The sequence below is a fragment of the Pholcus phalangioides genome, unplaced genomic scaffold, assembly GCF_987345545.1.
Source record: "Pholcus phalangioides strain wild (caught in Gottingen) unplaced genomic scaffold, Ppha-v1.0 ptg000024l_1, whole genome shotgun sequence".
NCBI classification, from domain to species: Eukaryota; Metazoa; Arthropoda; class Arachnida; order Araneae; family Pholcidae; genus Pholcus; species Pholcus phalangioides.
The window spans coordinates 23,282,038-23,302,668 of NW_028301616.1; the positions used below are offsets into that span (position 1 = coordinate 23,282,038).

A 20,631-nucleotide genomic window follows, 5' to 3' on the forward strand; every position below is an offset into this window, starting at 1 on the left:
TGTTGCAAAATTGTTACGGGTACATAGACATAGGGTTAAGATTATGTCTCTCTCTAATGGTCATATATCCTTACTAAAGCAAACAAGTATCAAGGATATATGGCCATTATGAAGAAGAGCCATTGGTAAATTATCACTAAGCAAGAGTACTTAATCTAAGGGTTAATGACAAATTATCAAGCTAAATTATCTTCAAGGAAAGAGATTAAACCCGAACTTATCAATAGGTGAGTGACCACTAAGCCAGGGAAGCCACTGTGCTGACATCAAACATTTGAAAATCACTGTACGAAAGTGTTGAATGACTAAGGTAAATGTAGTGCAGGGATTAACACTCTATGTTCTTGGAACCCTTGGTAATTTGAAATATACCAGGGCACCCCTGCCCTATCTCAGAGTATATCTATGACACACAAAATCGCCATGACACACCGGTTGGGAATCACAGCCCTATTGCTACTTTTAATATCATTTTATTTCGAAAGCACCTCCTGCCATATGATAGATTTTATGGCCTCACTACACTTTGAGAATCCCATACAATTGGTTATAACCAAATTGCATTCCTGGACGTATTGGTCACTCGCCATGAACAAACTTTCTCTACCACTGTATTTCGCAAACCGTTTGCTGTTTCTCTACCCCCTCACAACCTCTCTGTGCATCCTCCGGCACAAAAGAATGCCTCGTTCTACACATACGTGAAGCGAGCCATTAATATCTGCTCTTCGCTGACGTTACTCGATGCTGAACTGAATATCCTTAGAGCAATAGCAGTCGATCGTGGCTACTGTAGCTCTCTCATTGATAATCTACACAGCAAACTGATTAAAAACACTTCCAAAACCAAGCCTAAACCTGAACACAAAAACTTGATCATTTTGCCTTTCTTCCCAAAAACCAGCCAATGCATCGCTAAAATCCTTCGAAAATACAATTTTTCTGTGGCTTTCACCCCCGTCAATAAACTTTGTTTCTCTCAACTAAAAGATCCCATTGACACACTCAACAACTGGGGCATCTACAGCATTTCATGCCAATGCAGATTATCATATATAGGCCAAACTAAACGTGCCCTAAAATACCGTTTAAATGAGCATAGAAGATATGTAAGCAACCAAGACTTTAACCGCTCATCCATAGCCCAACACTGCTGGTCCTTTGACCATAAATTTGACTTCTCTTCTGCCAAAATCATCCAAAAATGTCTCTCACCATCTGACTTGGATTTCTTCGAATCATTCCACATCAACAAAAACACAAACCAGTTGGTCAACGACCTATCTAGCACACCACCCTTCTCAAAAATCTGGCAACAGTTTCTACAATAATTATTCTTCTCCATCAGCATCACTATCACGTTCTCTGTTGCGATTGGCTCCACCATTTTTCTTTTTTTTCCGTACTCTTACTCTACTCTTTTGTTGCTGGTTCATTTTGAATTTGACTCTTGTCTACAACAGCGAGTAACTCCCGCTATAAGGAGTTTCAATATTTTTCTTTCTTCTTTGATTCTGCTACTGATGAAGGAACTTCATATAGTTCTGAAACGCATATAGCCGTGTTCGTTTTGGAATTTTGGGTACACGCAAACGTCAATTATTCAATCGTATAATGATATGGTGGTGTAAGTTTTAAGGGCGTTATTAAAACAAGTGTCAACTATTTTTTCAAAGAAATAATTTGACTTACTTTTGTCTGGATAAAACTGCTCCACAACAACAGGGTTCCCTTTCCCAAAAACTTCAACAAAATTCGGGAATATTCCTGGGATCCTGGCAGATATAGGTGGATCGTCTGGATGAGGATTGTCGTCGATCATGTCTGCAAGTTTATCTCGTAAAGTTCGATTCTCACTAGTCAAATTCAGCTCCTTCTTGTCTCTGACTTCAGCATTAATGAGTGGAGTCGACTGTTCTCTCAGAAATGACCATGTCAACGTGATTTTTATTTCACCTTCACCTCTGAGTTGATTCACTAGAGCTGTCCTACTCGGGGGACTAATAGACCAAATAGATGTTGAATTACCACTCAACTCAATAATAACAGTATTATCCTTGTCATAATTAGCTAGGAAACTTGTTGCACCTGGATCTGCGAGTGCAGTAACACCTTCTTGCAAATATTCCCACTGGTTGTCGTCTAGGGTTTTGATTTGGTATTGCAGAGCACTCATTCGGAATAGTGGCTCAAAACCACTTATTCCAAGTTCTACAGAACAACTCACTGGTATATTACTTCGACCGACAGTGCCTCCAAGGGCGAAAAGCAATAATGGGAACCAGATGATCAGAATTATAAGAAGCAGTGATGTTCCACCGACACCATACTTCACTAGAGCGGTTCGCGGAGCTCCTCTTGGTGTTGGATATGCATCCTCTGCTCTTCGAGTACACTTCAAGACAAATATATTCGAATAAATGTCTTCCATTTTCAGCCAGTTTGTCACATTCATACTTGTATCCGTCCAAATCCAGTCCATCAAACTTCGTAGTTCATAAAGGAATGGGATAAGCAAATACCTAAAACAAAGACATAAGTAAAAAATATGACAAACCATATTTTACATTCCAATCACAGTATCTCAAGTCTTAGACTACCACTACTACAACTATAAAGCACACATATACCATCATAAATTCTTTTGAGAATAAGTGCTGTGCATTTATATATGTGGCCCTTATGTTATTATGGTGTGTGAATTATGTGTGCTTTATGTTCGAGAAGTGCTGCCACCTCTTTCATATGAAGTGAAAGTGGCATATGCCAGAATTTTTGTGTTTATACAAGTATCATGTTGAAAGCCAGCCTGCTGTCTGGAGATAAATCTATCTCCAGAAGGCACAAGATGTTGAGCAATATGATTTTTGATTATATACAAGCCTGTTGGCATTATATTATTTGACTGCCCATTGGCTCATATTTTAACACCCATTGAGCATGAACAGTAATTTTTACTTTTTTATTTTCAAGGTTCTAATTAATAAAATTTCCATATGCACTCATAGTTCTGCGCCACTTCAATATCGACCTGAGATATGAAGCAGGGTGTGTCTGATCCTTCAATGCTCAATGTCTGTGGATAGATATTTTTTAAATAGGAGATCAGCTCAAATTAACTCCCTGAAGCTACTTCACCGCACACCAACTCTGGCCATATTTCTATAGTGCAATTTACTGCCATTAACGAATTGGGTTGGAAAGGAAGGTGTCATCTATCAGTGATCACCTCAAGATCACTGGGGAAAATACTATATCTATATTTTTACCCCTAATTAGAACCTGGGACCTTACTGTAATTTTTATTGCTGTAGAGGAGCATCTTATACTCTGCAGCTGATGTAGCACTGTTTCCTGTAGCAGGGAAAACAGTGTTACAAGTGCTGCCCTCTCTTCCGAATTGGAAGGAAATGTGAGAGATGCCTAACCTTTTGCATTTTGTAATAATCACGTTCAGGAGAGACTCAAGGCAATATTCTCACCTGTGTGAGACATCGTTTCAGTACTCCTCGTTTGTATACCCCCCACTAGTAGTATGACCCTAAAAAAGTCACAGCTGTGTCGCCAGTTGGATGAAACACATAAAAATTAGTTTTTCTGCTAATTAAGCCATCCAATGCATTCATATTCTAAATTTTGCAGACAGAACACTTTTTCTGAATTTTTCAGCAATAATTTTTTTCCTTTACACCTGATTTGGCGCTCCTTCTACAATGGGCCTCTCCATGCGGCTGCATGGGTTGCACAGCCCCAGATCCATCTCTGATCATGTAGTAAGTCCCATTGCTGCACCGTTGTTCTGTGACTGCTGATACTGAATGCAATTTTTCAAGTAAATATTTGTACAAAAAAAGTATGGGGGGGGGAACTCTAATGAACTTCCTTCAAAATTTTAAACTTACCCTTTGAAAAGAAGATAATTGGCATAATTATATTTTTTGCAGAAAAAGTTTCCAAGAATTCTCGTAGGATATCCAGACCTTATCTGATAGGCAGACAACAGCAAATACACAGACTTTGTGAAATACCAAAGTTTCGGGGGAAGGTTTTTGCCTGCTGTGAATTCCCTGAATAAAATTAGAATATTGAATGAGAAAAATATTTTATATAAAAATTTTTAATGTAGCAGAGATATTTTAGATAACATATTATAACATACAATAGGCAAAATCTATGATTATAAAGCTGAAAAATTGACATATTTTTTAAATCTTTCCAAATTAGAATGTTTCTCTCAGATAAATTTCAACACTTAACAATTAGAATTAATATTTGACCCATATTCAGAATTCACACACATTGAAGTGAATTAGGGAAACATGAAAACAAAATAAAATTTTATTGCAATGATCTGAGGTTTCAACTTATTCATCTGTTTTGTATTACAGTAGAATTTTGATTACTAAATCCTCGTTTATCTGAAATTCTCAGTTAGCTGATGCTAATGTTCTTTACAATACTTTTTTCTTTGATAACGAGGAATTACCATTTGATCATTTTTGTCGCACCACTGTCATTTTTTGCACACGAGGGCTAATTAGAGACTGGGACCTACAATTTATTGCCAAATCCGAACGGCAGGCTCCTTTTTTTATACTCATCGAGAGGTTGGTGCGCTAACCCCTCGATGGGGGACTCCCTGCGGTAGCAATTTTTTCTGCGGGAGGAATTATCACTGAAGTCTAAAAACACTTACCAATGACAATAAGGATAAAGAAATTTAGCATGTGCAAGTAAGCAAAAAAAAAAAAAAAAAAACACTTTCAAATAACACTTTTGAAGAAGTGCTTGGTTACAGCAACAAGAACATTGCCATACTAAAAAAAAAGTAAAAAAATGTGTGCTTTAAAAGTCATAAAAAAAATTCCAATACAGCTGTAAAAATAAAGATGACCAAATTATCTTCAAGTCTGTTGAACACTATATAGAATAAAAATTAGCAGCAGATATTTCAAGAAGCTACTGAAGCCTATATTTCTCCCCCACCCCACTTTTCACTGCAGGCTCATTGACAGATTCTTCCAACATAGGGTTATTTCTTATTTGGGAATGGTTTAGCTGGATTCTTTTTCTTGGAGATACGGTTTTTGGTTAGCATTTGCTGAGAAAGTGTCTTTGGCAGAAATTTGCCATTTTTTCGTTTTTTAGAGAAAAAACATTTAGTTTTAGCTATTCAGTATTTTTGTGTTTTTGGCGTTTTAAACAAATTTTAGCTGGATGTAAGTCAAGCATCTATAACCTTGTGTTCATTCACTCTACTTGTCAAAATGTTGTAAAAATGTAAAAAAAGTTTGTTCACCTTTAAAGCAAAGCAGCGTTATAGTGGAGGAACACGAAAAACCGACTAATTAAGAAAATTGGTATCGGGATGTAAAAGCACAACAGACAGACTTCCAATTTTGATCTTCTTTGGAGAATAGGATCGTTTTTTCACCTTCCAATTCCACATAAACAAAACTCGAAAGTTTTTTTTCAGTGAAAAATATTATTTTTTCGAATTCATAAAAAATATTATATTTTCATGATGTTCCAAAAGAATTAAACTGCCATACAAGGCAACAATACTTTGGTTCTATAAACATGCAGAAAAATTTGAAAATTTTTAAAAATCGAAAAAAGTAGTATTTTGTGTTATTCAAATGTTAAATAATGTAGCAAATAAATATTAATTGATTAAAGAAAAACTCGAATAATCAGTTTTTACGATTGAACTCACTTGGATAACTAAAATTTGATTTCTTTCTGCATGAACGCATCAAAAGGAAGACCAGAATCGGCATGGCCATGGCTTACTCCATTTAATGAGTCACTCTGCTTACGAGTTCATATTTTTGGTCTCCCAAGAGTGACTTATTAATGAGGTTTAACTGTATACAGAATCTTCATGAAGATTTGAAAATTTCAAGTTGAACAAACATATAAACATTCTTGGCCTGGGTTCGAGTCCCTGTGGAGACAAGATGTGACTTTTCTTTCCTAGTTCACCTCAGCATAATACCCAGAAAATATCTGTTTCCTTGATTTCTTGTCATCGTTGCATAAATCATTTTACGGTTGGAAAGATGAAAGGTGAAATTGAGGAATCAAACAAGGAGACTGACACATTGAAACCTGCAGAGTTAATATTACAATAGGTGCATTGCACGTGTGTCGATGATGTGTAAAGTCTATTATTGATTGTTATAGTACTAAAATTTATATTTAATAGGGTTTGCTAATAATGGCCACTTTAGAAATAGTATGATGTGATTTAGAAAAAATTCCTCAACTTTCTAAAAGTTCACCAAATAAATTTTATAAAAATATGAGTAAAATATATACAATCATAAACTTGGGGGAGGCCCCCTTAAACCATGGGATCCTGGACAAATGCCCATGTTGAAATCGGGCCCCGATTTCAATTCAAAAGTATTAATTATTGAAACTTTCATTCATCGTCAAATAAAATCTATTAAAGCAAAATAACAACTTCAGTATAATGACAACGTTTTACTCTAATGCATACCTTAATGTTATACCAGGCAAAATGAAAAACATCCACATATGTACCACTATCACAAGTATTATTTGGAAGATGAGTTTTCCCAAGATATATTTTCTGAGATACAGTGCTCTGTCGATTACAATCAAAGCAAACTGTGCTATCAGCATAATTAGGAAAGGTATGGGAACCTGAAAAACAAATTGCTCTTAGTGTATGTTTATAAAAAAACTGGAAAAATTCAAAGAAATTAAAATAATAATAAATTTATATTAAAGATAAAAATATATGCTGCTCACTTTATTGTCTTTGAAATATGAAGTTACAGCCTCTGTACCACCAGTCTAAGAAATTAGAATAACAGGGATTAGTATGCACATCTGCTGGATTTTCTTCATAAACAAGTTGAATTTAATTGCTCAAAGCTCTCGAATCTAATCATTCAATATTTTTATAGCATAAGAAAGCAAATATGTAAAGATGCATAAATAATACATACACCAAAAGCCCAATAACCAAATCCAACTATGAAGAAGTTGATGAAATCGCAGAAGAACATGAAAGCATACACATCAACAGTCACTCTATATCTCGGGTAAAGCAAGCGATAAAAGAACTGTTTCACTGGATTAACCATTTCATCAAAGCTGAAATAAAAGTCAATAAATATGCATAATCAGCTTTCTATATACACTTTACAGAATTCTTTCATATACTTTTTATATGAAAACAACAAGTATTTTCACCTCACTATGAAGAAAAATGACGAACATGCTTATATTTACTATGAAAACACTATAATTGGTTCCTTAATTTCAGAAGATTGGGAAAAACAAAACTCATTGTGGAATGCATGAGATTTGTGACTGAAGTAGGAATGTCATAGGTGGTACAAAAGTTTTATTGAACACATGAATATAATTCTCTTACACATCCCTCTAACTTGATCACCAGAAAAGGGCTATATTTTTCTCTAAATGCATCAGAGCTGTTGGATGCCATCTCAGCAAAGTGTTTGCTGTTGATCAATACCCAATGGGAGTAACACGCTGACCTCATGCAGGCTTTATCTAATTTTTATGACATTCCTAAGCATTGTTTTCAATGGACTACCTTGATTTTAAGCCATGTGATTGCTGTTCAATCTTTGTTAACAAGCTTTAGTGTTATTAAGATAGCACAATTTCTCCTTTTACTGTTCACACTCTGCACATCAATATTAGCTCAGCATAACAAAACCTACTTCTTTGTTTTGCACGTGTGTGATTGTGTGCAAAATTTTGAGGCATTTTAGTCTGTCGTATTTTCCTGAGTATAATTCACTGATTATACATTGCATATTATCAGCAGGTTTTTTTCTCAGAAGTTAGAAATAAATATTTCAAAAATCAACTTGAATAAAAATTCATTTTTTTAAGATTTATAGATGGCAGTAGAAAAATCAAAAAAATTTCTGCAAAAACACAACAACAACAACAAAAAAACCCTGTTCCATTCTTTAAGATTTCATTACCAATGGAACATTAACTTGTAGTGAAATTTCATTACAAATTTACATTAACGAATGAAATTTTCACTTCAAACTATATAATGACATTTTTTCCCTCAAAGTAACAAAATTTGCATATGCGGATTATACGCAGGAAATTAGAGTATGTTATCATTACTTTATTTTAAAATTGAAATACTTAAAGTATTCAAGCATTTCCCTGAATATAAAAAAATCTATTCTCACCATTCTTTTACTTTCAGGTGTGCCTGAGCTTCCAATTCATCTAGCATTGTTTCACTGCCTGTAAAAATTACCAAAATATTATGCATCAGTTTTTAAAAATATCTGCTCACAGACTTTTTCAGTGAATATTTTTGTTTGCTACACTATCACATAAAGTAATAAAATAATATAAATAACAGTAAAAAATATCAAAACTGGTAATTTAATATTCCATTTAATCTGAACGATGGAAAGTAGTTTCTTGAAATGCTAAAATTCTTTATAATACACCTCCAATATCTGCATGCTCTTTTTCAAAGTATGATAATTTATTGTGCGTATATACAGGGTGATTCAAAACTAAACATACAAACTTTTAGGGGAGGTAGAGAAAACAAAAACAATACAGAATTACAAAGGAATGTATGACCAGAAACCCCAACCTGATCAGCTGGAGGATAAACGAAGATACAGAAATGACAAGCCAATAATACATGGAAAAACTCTTTATTTAAAGATACTTTACACAAGGACAGTACGTGTACACTTTAAGTTTCACAAGTGCTCAAAGATTTTACCACACACATCCACAGTTATGCACACTTGAGGGCACACAAACCTCGTCGCAAGAATCTCAGTCGCAGCTGCAAACGTCAGCAAAATGTAGGGTTTTTGAAAAATTTGACAATCAATGCATCCCCATTGTGAAGTGTGCATAACTGTGGATGGTAACAACTTTGATCACTTGATGTGAAACTTAACATGTAAATGTACTGTCCTTGTATAAAGTATTGCTAAATAAAGAGTTTTTCCACCCATTATTGGCTTGTCATTTTTGCATCTTCGTTTATCCTCCAGCTGTTGGGGTTTCGGGTCATACATTCCTGTGTGATTCTGTTTTGATTTCGAAAGCACAAAATCAAAACAGAATGCACTTTACAAACATTCCTCTGTGGAATTTCCAATGAATTAGACATGCAAGTATATGTGTTATATGTGCATGGTCCTAATGTCATAATGTTGTCAGAACTATGCTTTATACAAAAATTGCCACGTTTTTAAGACAAATAAATTACACTGGTTGAATGGTCAACGCGTTTCGGCTCTTCAATGGAGAGCCGTCATCAGGACCTCGTGGTCAGAACTCACACGAATGAAGAGTGATGTTTACGTCTGGTCGTCCGAAGAGTTCGCCTTTGTATTTGCTGCGTCCGAGTGGTCTTTGGATGCGAATTGGGGAGCCATCTGTTGTAAAGTGTTGAAAGTTTTTTCACGACTGAGGTTAATAAAGCCTGTCCAAGCTGACGAAATAGGTGGTGTGTTTCTTCCATCATTAACGAGGATTTTTGTGATAAGAACTATGCTTGTTTCATAAAAAACTAGTACCACTGACTTTCTTCCATATTTTGAGGTGAAAATGGCTAATGCCTGATTTTTTTCATGTTATGCAAGTATTGTGCTGAACGTTTGTGTGCATATACAACAACACAGCATAGAGCAGGAGTTTTCAAACTTTACGCTATAGTAGCTCTCCCTGAACTCCCAAAATTTACATGTGGGCTTGCCCATATCTTATTTTTTTGTCATGTTGCTGCTAAAAAAACTTATCATTGATTAAATTAATGAATTTGCACATTTGTCCAAGAAACTTTGTCAGTTTCCCTGGCACAAGCGCTCTAAAGTTCAAAAATGCCTGTCATAGAGAATAAATGAAGTATAACCTTCTTCATCCTCAGCCTCATCTTCTTCTGAACTTGGACAGTGTTCACTTAACTGCCCATCATCAGGGGGTAGAACAGCTATAGCAGTTGCAGCAGAAGCATCTTTCTTTATTTCAGGAATTGGTGGTGGAAGTGCTTGCTGCAAAAAAAAAAAAAAAACTAAGTTCAAATGAGTAAAGCACAGGTCAGCCTCAATGACTGGCAACTATACTGAATGACTAATGAACTAATGACTGGCAATCATCATTAAAAATGCTGTACTTTTTGTTCCAGAGGAAAAAGTATCATTTATTTAGATATGATTACAATGTCAAATATTTCTTTTTTCCAGGGCCATAACTACGACTTTTGCCACTGCCCTCCCAATTTTAAAATTCAATAATTTATCTTTTGCTCCCACTTAAAACTGCTACCCCCACACTAGGCTTCAGCTAGTACATATACTAAAATTGGAATGACACAGTGAAGTTACCCCTCCCCTTTGCCTTCTACTTACGTCCACTGAATTTTATTTTGTTTATCAGAATTATTCATTATCGCAGAGTAAGTAAATAAATATGAAGGAGTTCTTATATGCTCAAATTATTAAAAAATTACAAATCATGGCTGACTGATTTATATTTGACGTAAGCCACAAGCTTATATAATAATTTTTCTCAGCTTCACTAGCTTTGTTAAAAGCTGGGCTAATGAATCATATAATGACTGCACTTACATCTGATTTACATGGTTCTTCATCTTTACTTTCATTATCTTTCTCCAATTCTGCATCATTATTTGGGAATGTCATATTTCTTTCAGTATCTTTCCATAGACCAAGGCTCTGTGTCCCACAGATAAGAAGTTAAGAATTTTAAACCACAAATGTGAAAAAACAAAACTAGAATATTTTGAACACATTAAAATGTTAAAAACATCACATGTTTATTGGTACACTATTGCCCATATAAAAAAAAAAAAAAAATGAAATAAAAGCAACTCATTAGCATACTACAAAAATGTAAACAACTGGTACACAAGAATTTACCATGCATATTTATCAAATTAAATTACAGAGCCAAATACCTTGAGCATAATGCGATGAAAGAACACAACCATGAGTACCACTAAGTCATATGCAGCGTAATTACCTCCACGCATTACGCCAAAAAGCACTGGTGGATAAAATGGATCATTTGGAGGAGCCACGAAGACATTCCATTCAAAGAAATAAAACTGGAAGAGGTATTTCAGAACAACTATTGCCTGGAAATGGGTAATGAAATGATGGTAAGTTGTACTTGAGCTGATTACATGAAAAAATTACAGTATATTTCAACATATATAAAGAACCCTTGTGTGTAATCAACCTCCTGATTTTTTGGGGCTTAAAATTATGAAAAAAGCTGAAAATATATATCTAATACTATCCATGTATATGCAACCCTCAGTTTATTAACGTCTTGGTTTGTGTACGATTCGGTTAACAAACAACAAAAATTGATTTGATTTATCAACTTGTTTTGGTTTACAGACATGCAAGCCGGAAAAAATTAGTCTAAATCCGAAAGAACAATAAAGAAATTGAGAAGTCTACAGGCACATGGCATTTTTTTTAAAGTTCTCTCGAAATACAACTCCTATCCAGCCCATGGATTATCATGTCATTTCAAATTTTTAGAAGGTTTACATCAAAGAACTTTGTCAGAGATGTTTTGCAATAATCTCTGACCCAGAAGCAATACTTACTGACTTCTGAAAAATGTCCTGCATATACTCATAGTGCTCAATCGATAAAGATAAGCAACAAGTGCCCTACGAATTCTGCTCCCAGATTGCTTTGCAGGCAGAAATTTTGCGGGATTCCACACTGAGATTAATAGATTAAATAATTGAGACTAGACGGGTCCAGCTTTGCCCTGGTATAGGGTATAATTCTATTATATCATATTATTAGGATTGTTTCTCCTTAAGGAAAAGTGTTTTTCATGTAAGTATGATGATTTCAATTGATTTCACATTATGAACTTGAGTGTAAAAACTCACACTAGAAATCTTTGGGGACCCAGAAACGAATTAATAGATTTTACAATAAGAGATACAATGCAATTTTACAATACTTATAAGAAAAGTAATTTCAGTTTGGCAACAATTAGGTTTGCGAATAGACTTCAGGAATGAATTAAGTTTGTAAATTGAGAGTGGGCTGTATAAAAAAAAACCTCTCCTATTTTTGGCAAAAAGGGGGTTCCTTAGACTTTAAAATATGCTAGTATAAATGGTAGCTCGTATATGTAGATATACTGTAAAAGCTGAAACAGGCCCCGGCCTCTTGTTGACTAATAATATGCTAAATATTGTAATTTTATGACACATCTTAAACTGAAATAAATAAAGAAAAAAAAAATATATAAAGTCCAGCTCCAATATAGAGTCCCCAATTCAGCTGTTACCTCCCTCCAGCACCAAGAAACTTTCAGTGAAAAAATTTTCTATGCATAGGGATTGCAAAGAACCATGATTTGGTATGACATTTAACTTGTGGTAGTGCCAGAACTTTGCAAAACGGATTGGAGTTGCACTGTACTTTGCTTATAATTTTTAAAAATAGAATTAAAAGCACAGCTCATATATTCACTTACTTCGGTATAGGTAATGATGGTAATCCAGAATGCTTTTGTAGGCCTGGGTACAGACAAAGTTCCCCACACAAACACAAACAGAGGTAGAGGCAGTGAAAGTATGCTGGCAGTTTTTATCTGGTTAAGTATTATGGTAAGGTAACATAAAAGCTCTGAACGAGATATCGCAGCATAATAGCATGCAACCAGGAACTTGATGCACACAGGTTGAGATTTTTGAAACTCCCTGTCTAAGGCATCTGGCGTGCTTTTCAATTCGGCACTGCAAACAGTAATATCAGATTAAATTTCCTATCTTTAATATATATAAGTATTTCTTTTCATATTAACAACAGATTTTATTGGAATACAAATGAGATTTTAACACAAACCTATCAAGAAAGTCCAAACTTGTCTTTTTCGTGACAGACAAAGTTGACTGCTTCAGATCCTTAGATGAACTGCATATAGAATAATTACACAATAGTACACTATTAGATAGTACAGTAAAATAATAATTGTTTTATTTCTTACAGTTATATTATTTTAAAATAGCTTTTCTTAATTTTTTCTCCTTTATATCAGAAGAAAATTTCATAGGCATAGAATTACATTAGAAATATGTATCTGAAAGCTAAGTTAAGTGGATAAAAAAAGATTTAAAAATAAAATTACTTATTACCCAGGTAATGCGTCGACGTCTCTATTCTTCATATCTGCTTCAGCTTCCTCCATATTGAAACAACCCTCTCGTATATACTATCATATCGAGGAGAAAACATTTATGACAGTGTTTTTTAAAATTGCAAATTTATAAAAAATTTTATTACAAATATCATGGGAAAGTTGTTAACATGGGAACATTTACCTTCTCCTTCAAGAGCTTTTTCTCCATAGATAACTTCCTTGCTACATAACGATAATCTCTTGAGATTGCATTCAGCTTGGCTGTTGTGCTGATCAACACACTGTCCATAAATTCACAGAAAAAATTCCACCAACGCTTCACTTTTTCAACAAATGTCTCTGATCAAGGAAAAAGAAATTTTTAACTTTCAGAACACAAGGATAGAAATTTCAAAACTATGAGTGAGAAAGTAACAAATATATATATTATACACAGTATTGTTTTTATTCAAATGTATCCACATATTCCCATGAATAGGGAATTTGTATTTCTCTTATAGGAAAAGTAGTGTGATTTTAAAAACAAAAAAAGCTAATTTGTTGTTAATGATAATTTAAACAAACCTTCTTTAACTTCTTTCTCTTCTTCTAGTTTCACATCTTCTGGTGTCAGAGTATCTTCATCCTTTGATGTACTGGCAGTCAAATCTGGACTCGGAAGGGACAACGTCATGGTCGGGCCACTGCTGATTATGGTGTGGGGATCAGGAGACCTCACTGATGTTTTCTAAAAAACAAAACAAAAAAATGGTTTTTCAGAAATTTTTTTTTTATAAGCACTTATCATCCCAATATATTTTATTAATTTTCATTCATAAACAGTAATTGTATCCATGGCCCTCACAAGGGTAGGGCTGACAGGGCTTCAGTCCTGGGACTATTCTCATTATTTGTTTTTTTTTATGCAACAGAATCACTATAGAAGGCATTCGATCGGGTCCAACAAGGTAAACTCTGGAAACGTTTACATGAGATTGGGGACACCTTGTTGTGTGAATTGGATAGAATCGTGTGGTTAAGATACAGGTCCAAACAGGTTATGGTGAATGGAGAATTTTCTGATTGGACAGTTGTGAAAAATGGGTACTCCTCAAAGGCATGTCTTTGGGCCCATACGTTTTTCAATTTTTATCGATAAACTTGATCAGGGTATCAATTTGATTGCTAGCAAATTCGCAGATGATGTGAAGTTAATGTGGGTAGTCTGAAATCCAAACAATCGGGAGAGATGCTCGAGATGAACTTGATTATGATTGCATGCAACATGGGCTAATGAATAGAGAATGGCCTTTAGTGTTGATAAGCACATGGTCACTCATTCACTCATTTTGGGTCAAACAATGCACGTTTCACTTATGAGTTGAATGGCATTATTATCCCAGATACAACTAGTGTCACTCATTTGGGAATTCTCATTAACGAGCTGCTTAGGTTTTTTAAACATTGTTTAAAGATGGTAAAAAAAATTGAAGAGAATGGTAGGTTTCATTCTTAAAAAGGTTTCTTCACGTTCTTCTAAAGTTATTTTTCCACTTTTCCAATGCTTAGTTTGTCCTGGACTGGAATATGCTGTAAGGTTTTGGAGACCATACCTACAGAGGGACATAGACTTGGTTGAGGAGGTGCAGAAAAGAGTTATTATTTTTATAGGCGGTGAATACATTGTTAACATTGTTAATTACTAGTTTTTTTGTGATATATGGTCTTTGACATCCATATTTTATGGGCATCTTTCTTTAACCACCTCATTAAGAAATTTGTCTGTTGTGACCTTTTTGTTTGTATTTGTATCGGTTTTCTTTTAATTCATCTCATGTTCTCTGCAAAAATATGAAAAATCACACGAACCTAAGAGAAACTGGTAATAATGTTCCAAAGACAAACATACCTCTGTGGAAGTGCTCTCAATAGGAAAGCGATCTGCACTCACAATGGTAGACGACTGTCTACTATATTCTACACTTTCATCTCCTTCTCCCGAATCCTTTTTGGGTTCAACTTTCAGATTGCTTCTTATTGCTTTGCTTAAGAGCTATTAACAGAAAAAATTATAACATTGTTATTCCCTAGACACTCAGTAATAAACATTATAATGAACATAACGTAGATGGTAAAAATAAATATTATCCTTAAAAAGTTATATCTAATCAGCATCTCAATAACTCTGAGAATATAAATGTAATTGAATGTACAGTGGAATAACTTATTTAATGGCCTATGCAATTAATTTTTCTTTGCAATAAAATTTTGCAAGGAACTCATTTTTATTTAATACACATTAATTTACATTGGGGGAAATTTTGTTTATAGTTATCAGGATTTTGGTTTATATAATCAATTTCTCTTCATCAAAAGTTTTTCCTTGCACATTCTGAAGCTGAAATAGTTCAAATATTTTCCCCTCTAGAAATTATTGTTATCAGACTGCAGACTATGATGGAGGCTACCCGCTTCCCATGTTGACTAATGTTTCCATACTCTATTCATGCATTCCTCATAAAGCCAAAGTAACCACTATGATCCATGTATTTATTGTACGTTCACAATATTTGTATATTCTATAGCAGAAGCAAATGAAATGTAAAGTAAGACCCTTCAGTTCTTGGTCGGTTTCTTTCAGTTGACCAGTTTCACCCTTCCTCAGCTGAAAACTTTCTCAAGGAATCTAAAGATTGCACCATACATAAAAAAAGTATGTGTTGTGGTGCATGTTAAACAGCTCTATTATAACACTATGTGTTATATTTAGTCAATCTTTATCATTATCTTTAATATCAGTCTTTTTATCTCTTAAGATGTAATCTTAAAAACAAAACAAAAAATCATGCTTTAGAATAGAACGTAAAGTTTCTGAAAATGAGTCAGCAGAATGCACATTATTATGCAGAATACATATCACAGCCATCCTGAATTTCCAGAATTATATTCAATTTTTTCTTTCTATCTTCGAAAGCCTCAGAACAGTATCAATTGATCTTTGGTTTTAGATCAATTGGAATAGTCAGACAAATTGAAAGTTTAAAGTATGTTTCTTTTATACAAAATGGAACACGTAGTTATCTTTATTAGCACCTATACCTTTTTCAGTTTTGTTATCAATCGGGTTATTGTTGTCAAAAATCTGTATTCTGGAGTGATCGCATTAAGTGCTGTACACTGTATTTGCAATATAACTTAATTCGCTCACTATAAGAATATAATGAATATGCAATTCATTGATACACATACTGTGCTAAGCTTATTGAAACTGACCATTGTGCTAAGCTAAGACAGTAATAGCCAGTTAAAATATTCTTTATCTCTATATAATAATGATATCAGGAAATTATAATCATGTTTAGGTAGATATTTGCTTATTAAATGCAAGCTGAAGGAGCATCATGGAGTTACCATACGTACAGCATTTATGCCTTTCTCTTTAACTTCTGCGTTCTCCTCATCCTCTTCTTCAGTTCGCTTATGGCGAGACGCAAGTTCTAAATCAATATCTTCATCTGAATATTCTTCAAACATATAGTAGTCCCCAGACCTAATAGCTGCAAAAATAAATATTGAAACATAATTTGAACTATAGATACTTTTGCGAGTGGCAAGAAAATGCTGATCGTAGAGAGAACCACAATTCTTTCATCATATACTACTGACGTGAGCAAGTATTCTTTAGTGAGCAAGATTTGAGTATTTTGAGTCCAGAATCAATGTCAAATCTATGAAATGGGTTAAGTTCAGTAGCAATTAATGCACATCAAATAAATCACAAAGTTATTGTCAAAAATTTGTTTGACTAGAATTTGGGTTCAACTAAATGAAGAATGTAAAGCAGTGTTTGTTAGCTTTCTATGTACCTCATTACCTCGGAATACAGAAATAAATATAAATAAATATTTTCCGTAAAGGAAATGTATTCCAGTTCTCATACCGATCAGCATCTTCTTTTCATAACTACCTGAAACTATTTTACACAATAAAATACATGATTTCACATATATCCATACACATGCAAGCTTTGCAGGCAACTCAAACATTTCAGAATTTGAAATGTTTTTAAAAGTAACTTTGTCAAATGACCAGTAGAAGAGACAGAGATAGTGTAAGCTGCTATGAAGAGAGAAAAAGGTAATACTAAAACAATAACCACACAACAGCCTAAAGACAGTTTCATTCCTTTGAGCACCTACGTTCTACAAAGATAGAGGTACAGAAAGACATCATTACAACACAAAAATAATTAACGAACAAAAAAAAAGCAAGGACAGTATTCTGCATTCACCAATTATTTTTCTAGATAGAAAACGCTTTTGTATTTATGCCTCTTTTTTTTTCGTCAAATCTATGGCCAAAGTAAGGTTTTATTTAAAAATTGATTCTACTGAAAAATTCCAAATGGTTCAAATTTTATTCTGTAAGTTACAGTGAAACCTTGCCGTAACAATACTCGATATAACAATAAATCCCTTTATAACGATATTTTTCCAAGTCTTATTTGGAAATGTCCATACTCTAATGTTTAACTGTTGCCTCTTGATATAACAAAAATCCCTCTAGAACATAGTTTCCCAAACTTTTTGTTCCATTGCCCCCCTTCATCAACAATTTCTTCTTTCTCATTGCTTCCTCCAACTCAAGTGAACTCTTAGGATCCTGTGTTAAAGTCCATAGCTTCTATTCCCCCCCCCCTCCCAGACCATTCCATTGCCCACTTTGGGAAATACTGCTCTAGAACGATATTTTATTTTTGGCAGCTGAGTATCATTATATTGAGGTTTCACTGTATATCATTCTTATCAGGAAACACTGTATATTGCTACTGAACGTTATCTTTACACAGTTTTAACAGGAAATGGCTTCCATGTACAGTATTCATAACTCCTGATTCTGTGAATGCAGAACTTTGCTGAAATAATAATAAAAAACTAACAATACAGGAACAGAGAAGGTTAACTTTAGTTACACAGGTGATGAGATGAAGGAATAGATGAGGAACGGGTATGATGTGATTGGTAAGGAAGCAGGTTAGGAAAGCACTTCACCAGCTGCGGACCACATCCACAAGGTAAAAGGTGCTCAGGATCATAGTCAAGGTTCTCCAAGGTAGCAGGATAAGGTGGAGGGGAGAAGACAGGATAGGAATCATCTGATGGCGTTCTGACATGATGCGCTCGAGTGCCTAACCTAGGCTCCATGTAAGCATCGAGCGACTGCGTATTGAATGCAGAGCCTGGGGACATTGTACGAGGTGGTAAGGGAGTGAGAACAGCGGTCTCTACAGCTTTCTCTTCTTGTTCGAGAGCTTGAGGAGTAGTGGCCATGGAATACATGGGAGTAGAGTAAGAACAGCATTCCGAGCCTGGATGCATCAAGGAAAAATGCAGGAGACAGGTTAAACAAGGTTAACAGCTGGTTTCATGAACAAACAAAGATTACAGTTAATAGCAATGATCTAATACTACAATGTCTTGTTAGTTTACTACTTGTTTGCGCTGGTTACTTTCTTGTTAGTTGTGTTACAGAACACAAAAACTTAGTACCTTTTCCTATTCGCCAATTTAGATGAAACTCATCACCTAAATAAGAAATCCTTAATTTATTGTTGACTGAATTTTAATTTTTAACATACTAAAAAAAATGCAAGCTAATGTGGTAAGCGCAGTAAAAGCCATGAGTAAACATGATAGTATTTCCGCCTTCTCCATAAGAAAATAATTTAATTCTGAATATGATTTATTGGTTGGAAATGAATTTCATATGTATGAAGAACCAATGTCCTTGAATAATGTCAAGTATTTGTTTTGTATAACTTGTAGTAAAAAGCAGCACCATAGCTGCAGAAGCCAAAGATAATTAATCATTTATATTTCACCACTGTTATTTCCTGCACACATGAGCCAGTTAGACTATGACCTAAAGTTTATTACAGATTCTGAACGGCAGTGTTGAACAGTTATTTTTCTCGCATGTATTAAATCAAGAGGTTGGTGTGCTAACACTTAGGTAGGAGACTTCCTGCAGTATCAATGTGTTCTGTATATATCTATACATGGATGAATCGTGTATCAACCTTGCGACACCTCTGAACATCCTTTGGTATAATAGCCGAGTATCTTATTGCCCTGGGCTGCCCTGCCCAGGAACAGCTCAAAAAAATCTCAGCCCATTCAGAGCCTATTTTTGTCACCTTCCCCTGGCCATGTTTTTCTGTGGTTCACAAACGTTTTTTAGATATTTTCAACTCAACTTTGGTGGCCCTCATAGAGTAACACCATATGCAGCAGCATGGTCCAAAAAGAATTAACTCGCCCTCTAGACAGATTAAGTTCCATGGACTGGATATTAACCATATTTTTTTGTAAATGGCTTATCTGAGTGCTCCCTGAAGCTCAGAACCATGGAGCATTGCTCCAGAGTAAGCATGACCCTGGTAAAAAATATCATGATTTGATTTTAAAAAGAAAGAAATGTACCTTATTATGAAATGCAACTATAATTTTTTTTCCTTTCAGCTTTATACTTAGATAAGTATTACTAGAGAGTTTTTGAGCGTATTTAATTTTTTGTTTTCCACTGCTGTATCAAAAAAAATTCCCTGCTGGAAAAGAAACATGCATGATAAAAACTACTAAACATTAAGTTATTAAATCACAACACATTAAATATACTTAAATTTTAATCAATTAATTAATTTCAAATAAATTCCATAATCAGTTCTACAAAATCAATTACTTGTATTATTTTTCCATCTAAGAAGGAAATCATGCTGATAAAAATGCAAGAACATAAGAACATTTTTTAGAACATTTCCTTGCTGAAAATTTCTCAAAATAAAAATAACACGATACCTTTTGTACGATATTTTACTGTTGTGAATCTATCGACATAAATACAAAATAAAATAACACAATAACAAATCATTTGTTTTTCTGAAATGAAAAAAAAGATCATCTATTGCAATTTATAGATAATCAGCTGCTGTAATGTACAAGTTACAATCAACATTTTACACAAGGTAAAGTGAGTTTCAGAATTTAAATTTCATTCTTATAAGACAAGTCAATGCTAATTTTTACATACTTGAACAAATAGTTCCTGATTAGAAGAGATGGTCAAAGAAATAACAATGCTTGGAACCACAGGACTAGTTCTTCATGAACATATCGATTCTTAAAATTGAGTGCTAACTGTACTCTGGCTCTGTTGTTCTTATTGCTAAGTATGAATGCAAAGTAGTTTTTCTCCCTTTGGTTTCAATTAAATGAGCTTGGACTCTATACATGTTTCTTTAATACTAAATTATGAGAACTTATTTCTCTTTAAATTTGAAAAAATAAATGAAAAAACTTCAGTTAAATAAATGTTTCTATGTAAGGAAAAACATTATAAAACACATTGTACTTTTATTTCTTTTCTGTGAAGAATTTTACAAATACAAGA

General features: G+C 34.2%; 1 protein-coding gene across 6 annotated transcripts in view; it reads right to left on the reverse strand.

The window, feature by feature from the left end:
- Piezo (piezo type mechanosensitive ion channel component) overlaps positions 1–20,631 on the reverse strand; it is a 104,475-nt gene that overhangs the window by 10,071 nt on the left and 73,773 nt on the right. For 4 of the 6 annotated variants that reach the window (XM_089250674.1, XM_089250680.1, XM_089250675.1 and 1 more), the window contains 17 exons: positions 18,732–18,767; positions 16,603–16,739; positions 15,092–15,235; positions 13,768–13,930; positions 13,385–13,542; positions 13,199–13,275; positions 12,909–12,977; positions 12,538–12,799; positions 10,982–11,161; positions 10,632–10,739; positions 9,917–10,055; positions 8,217–8,274; positions 6,981–7,128; positions 6,781–6,825; positions 6,506–6,672; positions 3,903–4,067; positions 1,693–2,522 (listed from right to left, as the gene is read on the reverse strand). In XM_089250674.1, the coding sequence (XP_089106800.1) occupies positions 1,693–2,522; positions 3,903–4,067; positions 6,506–6,672; positions 6,781–6,825; positions 6,981–7,128; positions 8,217–8,274; positions 9,917–10,055; positions 10,632–10,739; positions 10,982–11,161; positions 12,538–12,799; positions 12,909–12,977; positions 13,199–13,275; positions 13,385–13,542; positions 13,768–13,930; positions 15,092–15,235; positions 16,603–16,739; positions 18,732–18,767 (2,886 nt within the window). The remainder of the gene's footprint in view (positions 1–1,692; positions 2,523–3,902; positions 4,068–6,505; positions 6,673–6,780; positions 6,826–6,980; positions 7,129–8,216; positions 8,275–9,916; positions 10,056–10,631; positions 10,740–10,981; positions 11,162–12,537; positions 12,800–12,908; positions 12,978–13,198; positions 13,276–13,384; positions 13,543–13,767; positions 13,931–15,091; positions 15,236–16,602; positions 16,740–18,731; positions 18,768–20,631) is intronic. The other 2 variants (XM_089250681.1, XM_089250676.1) reach the window with 1 other exon arrangement.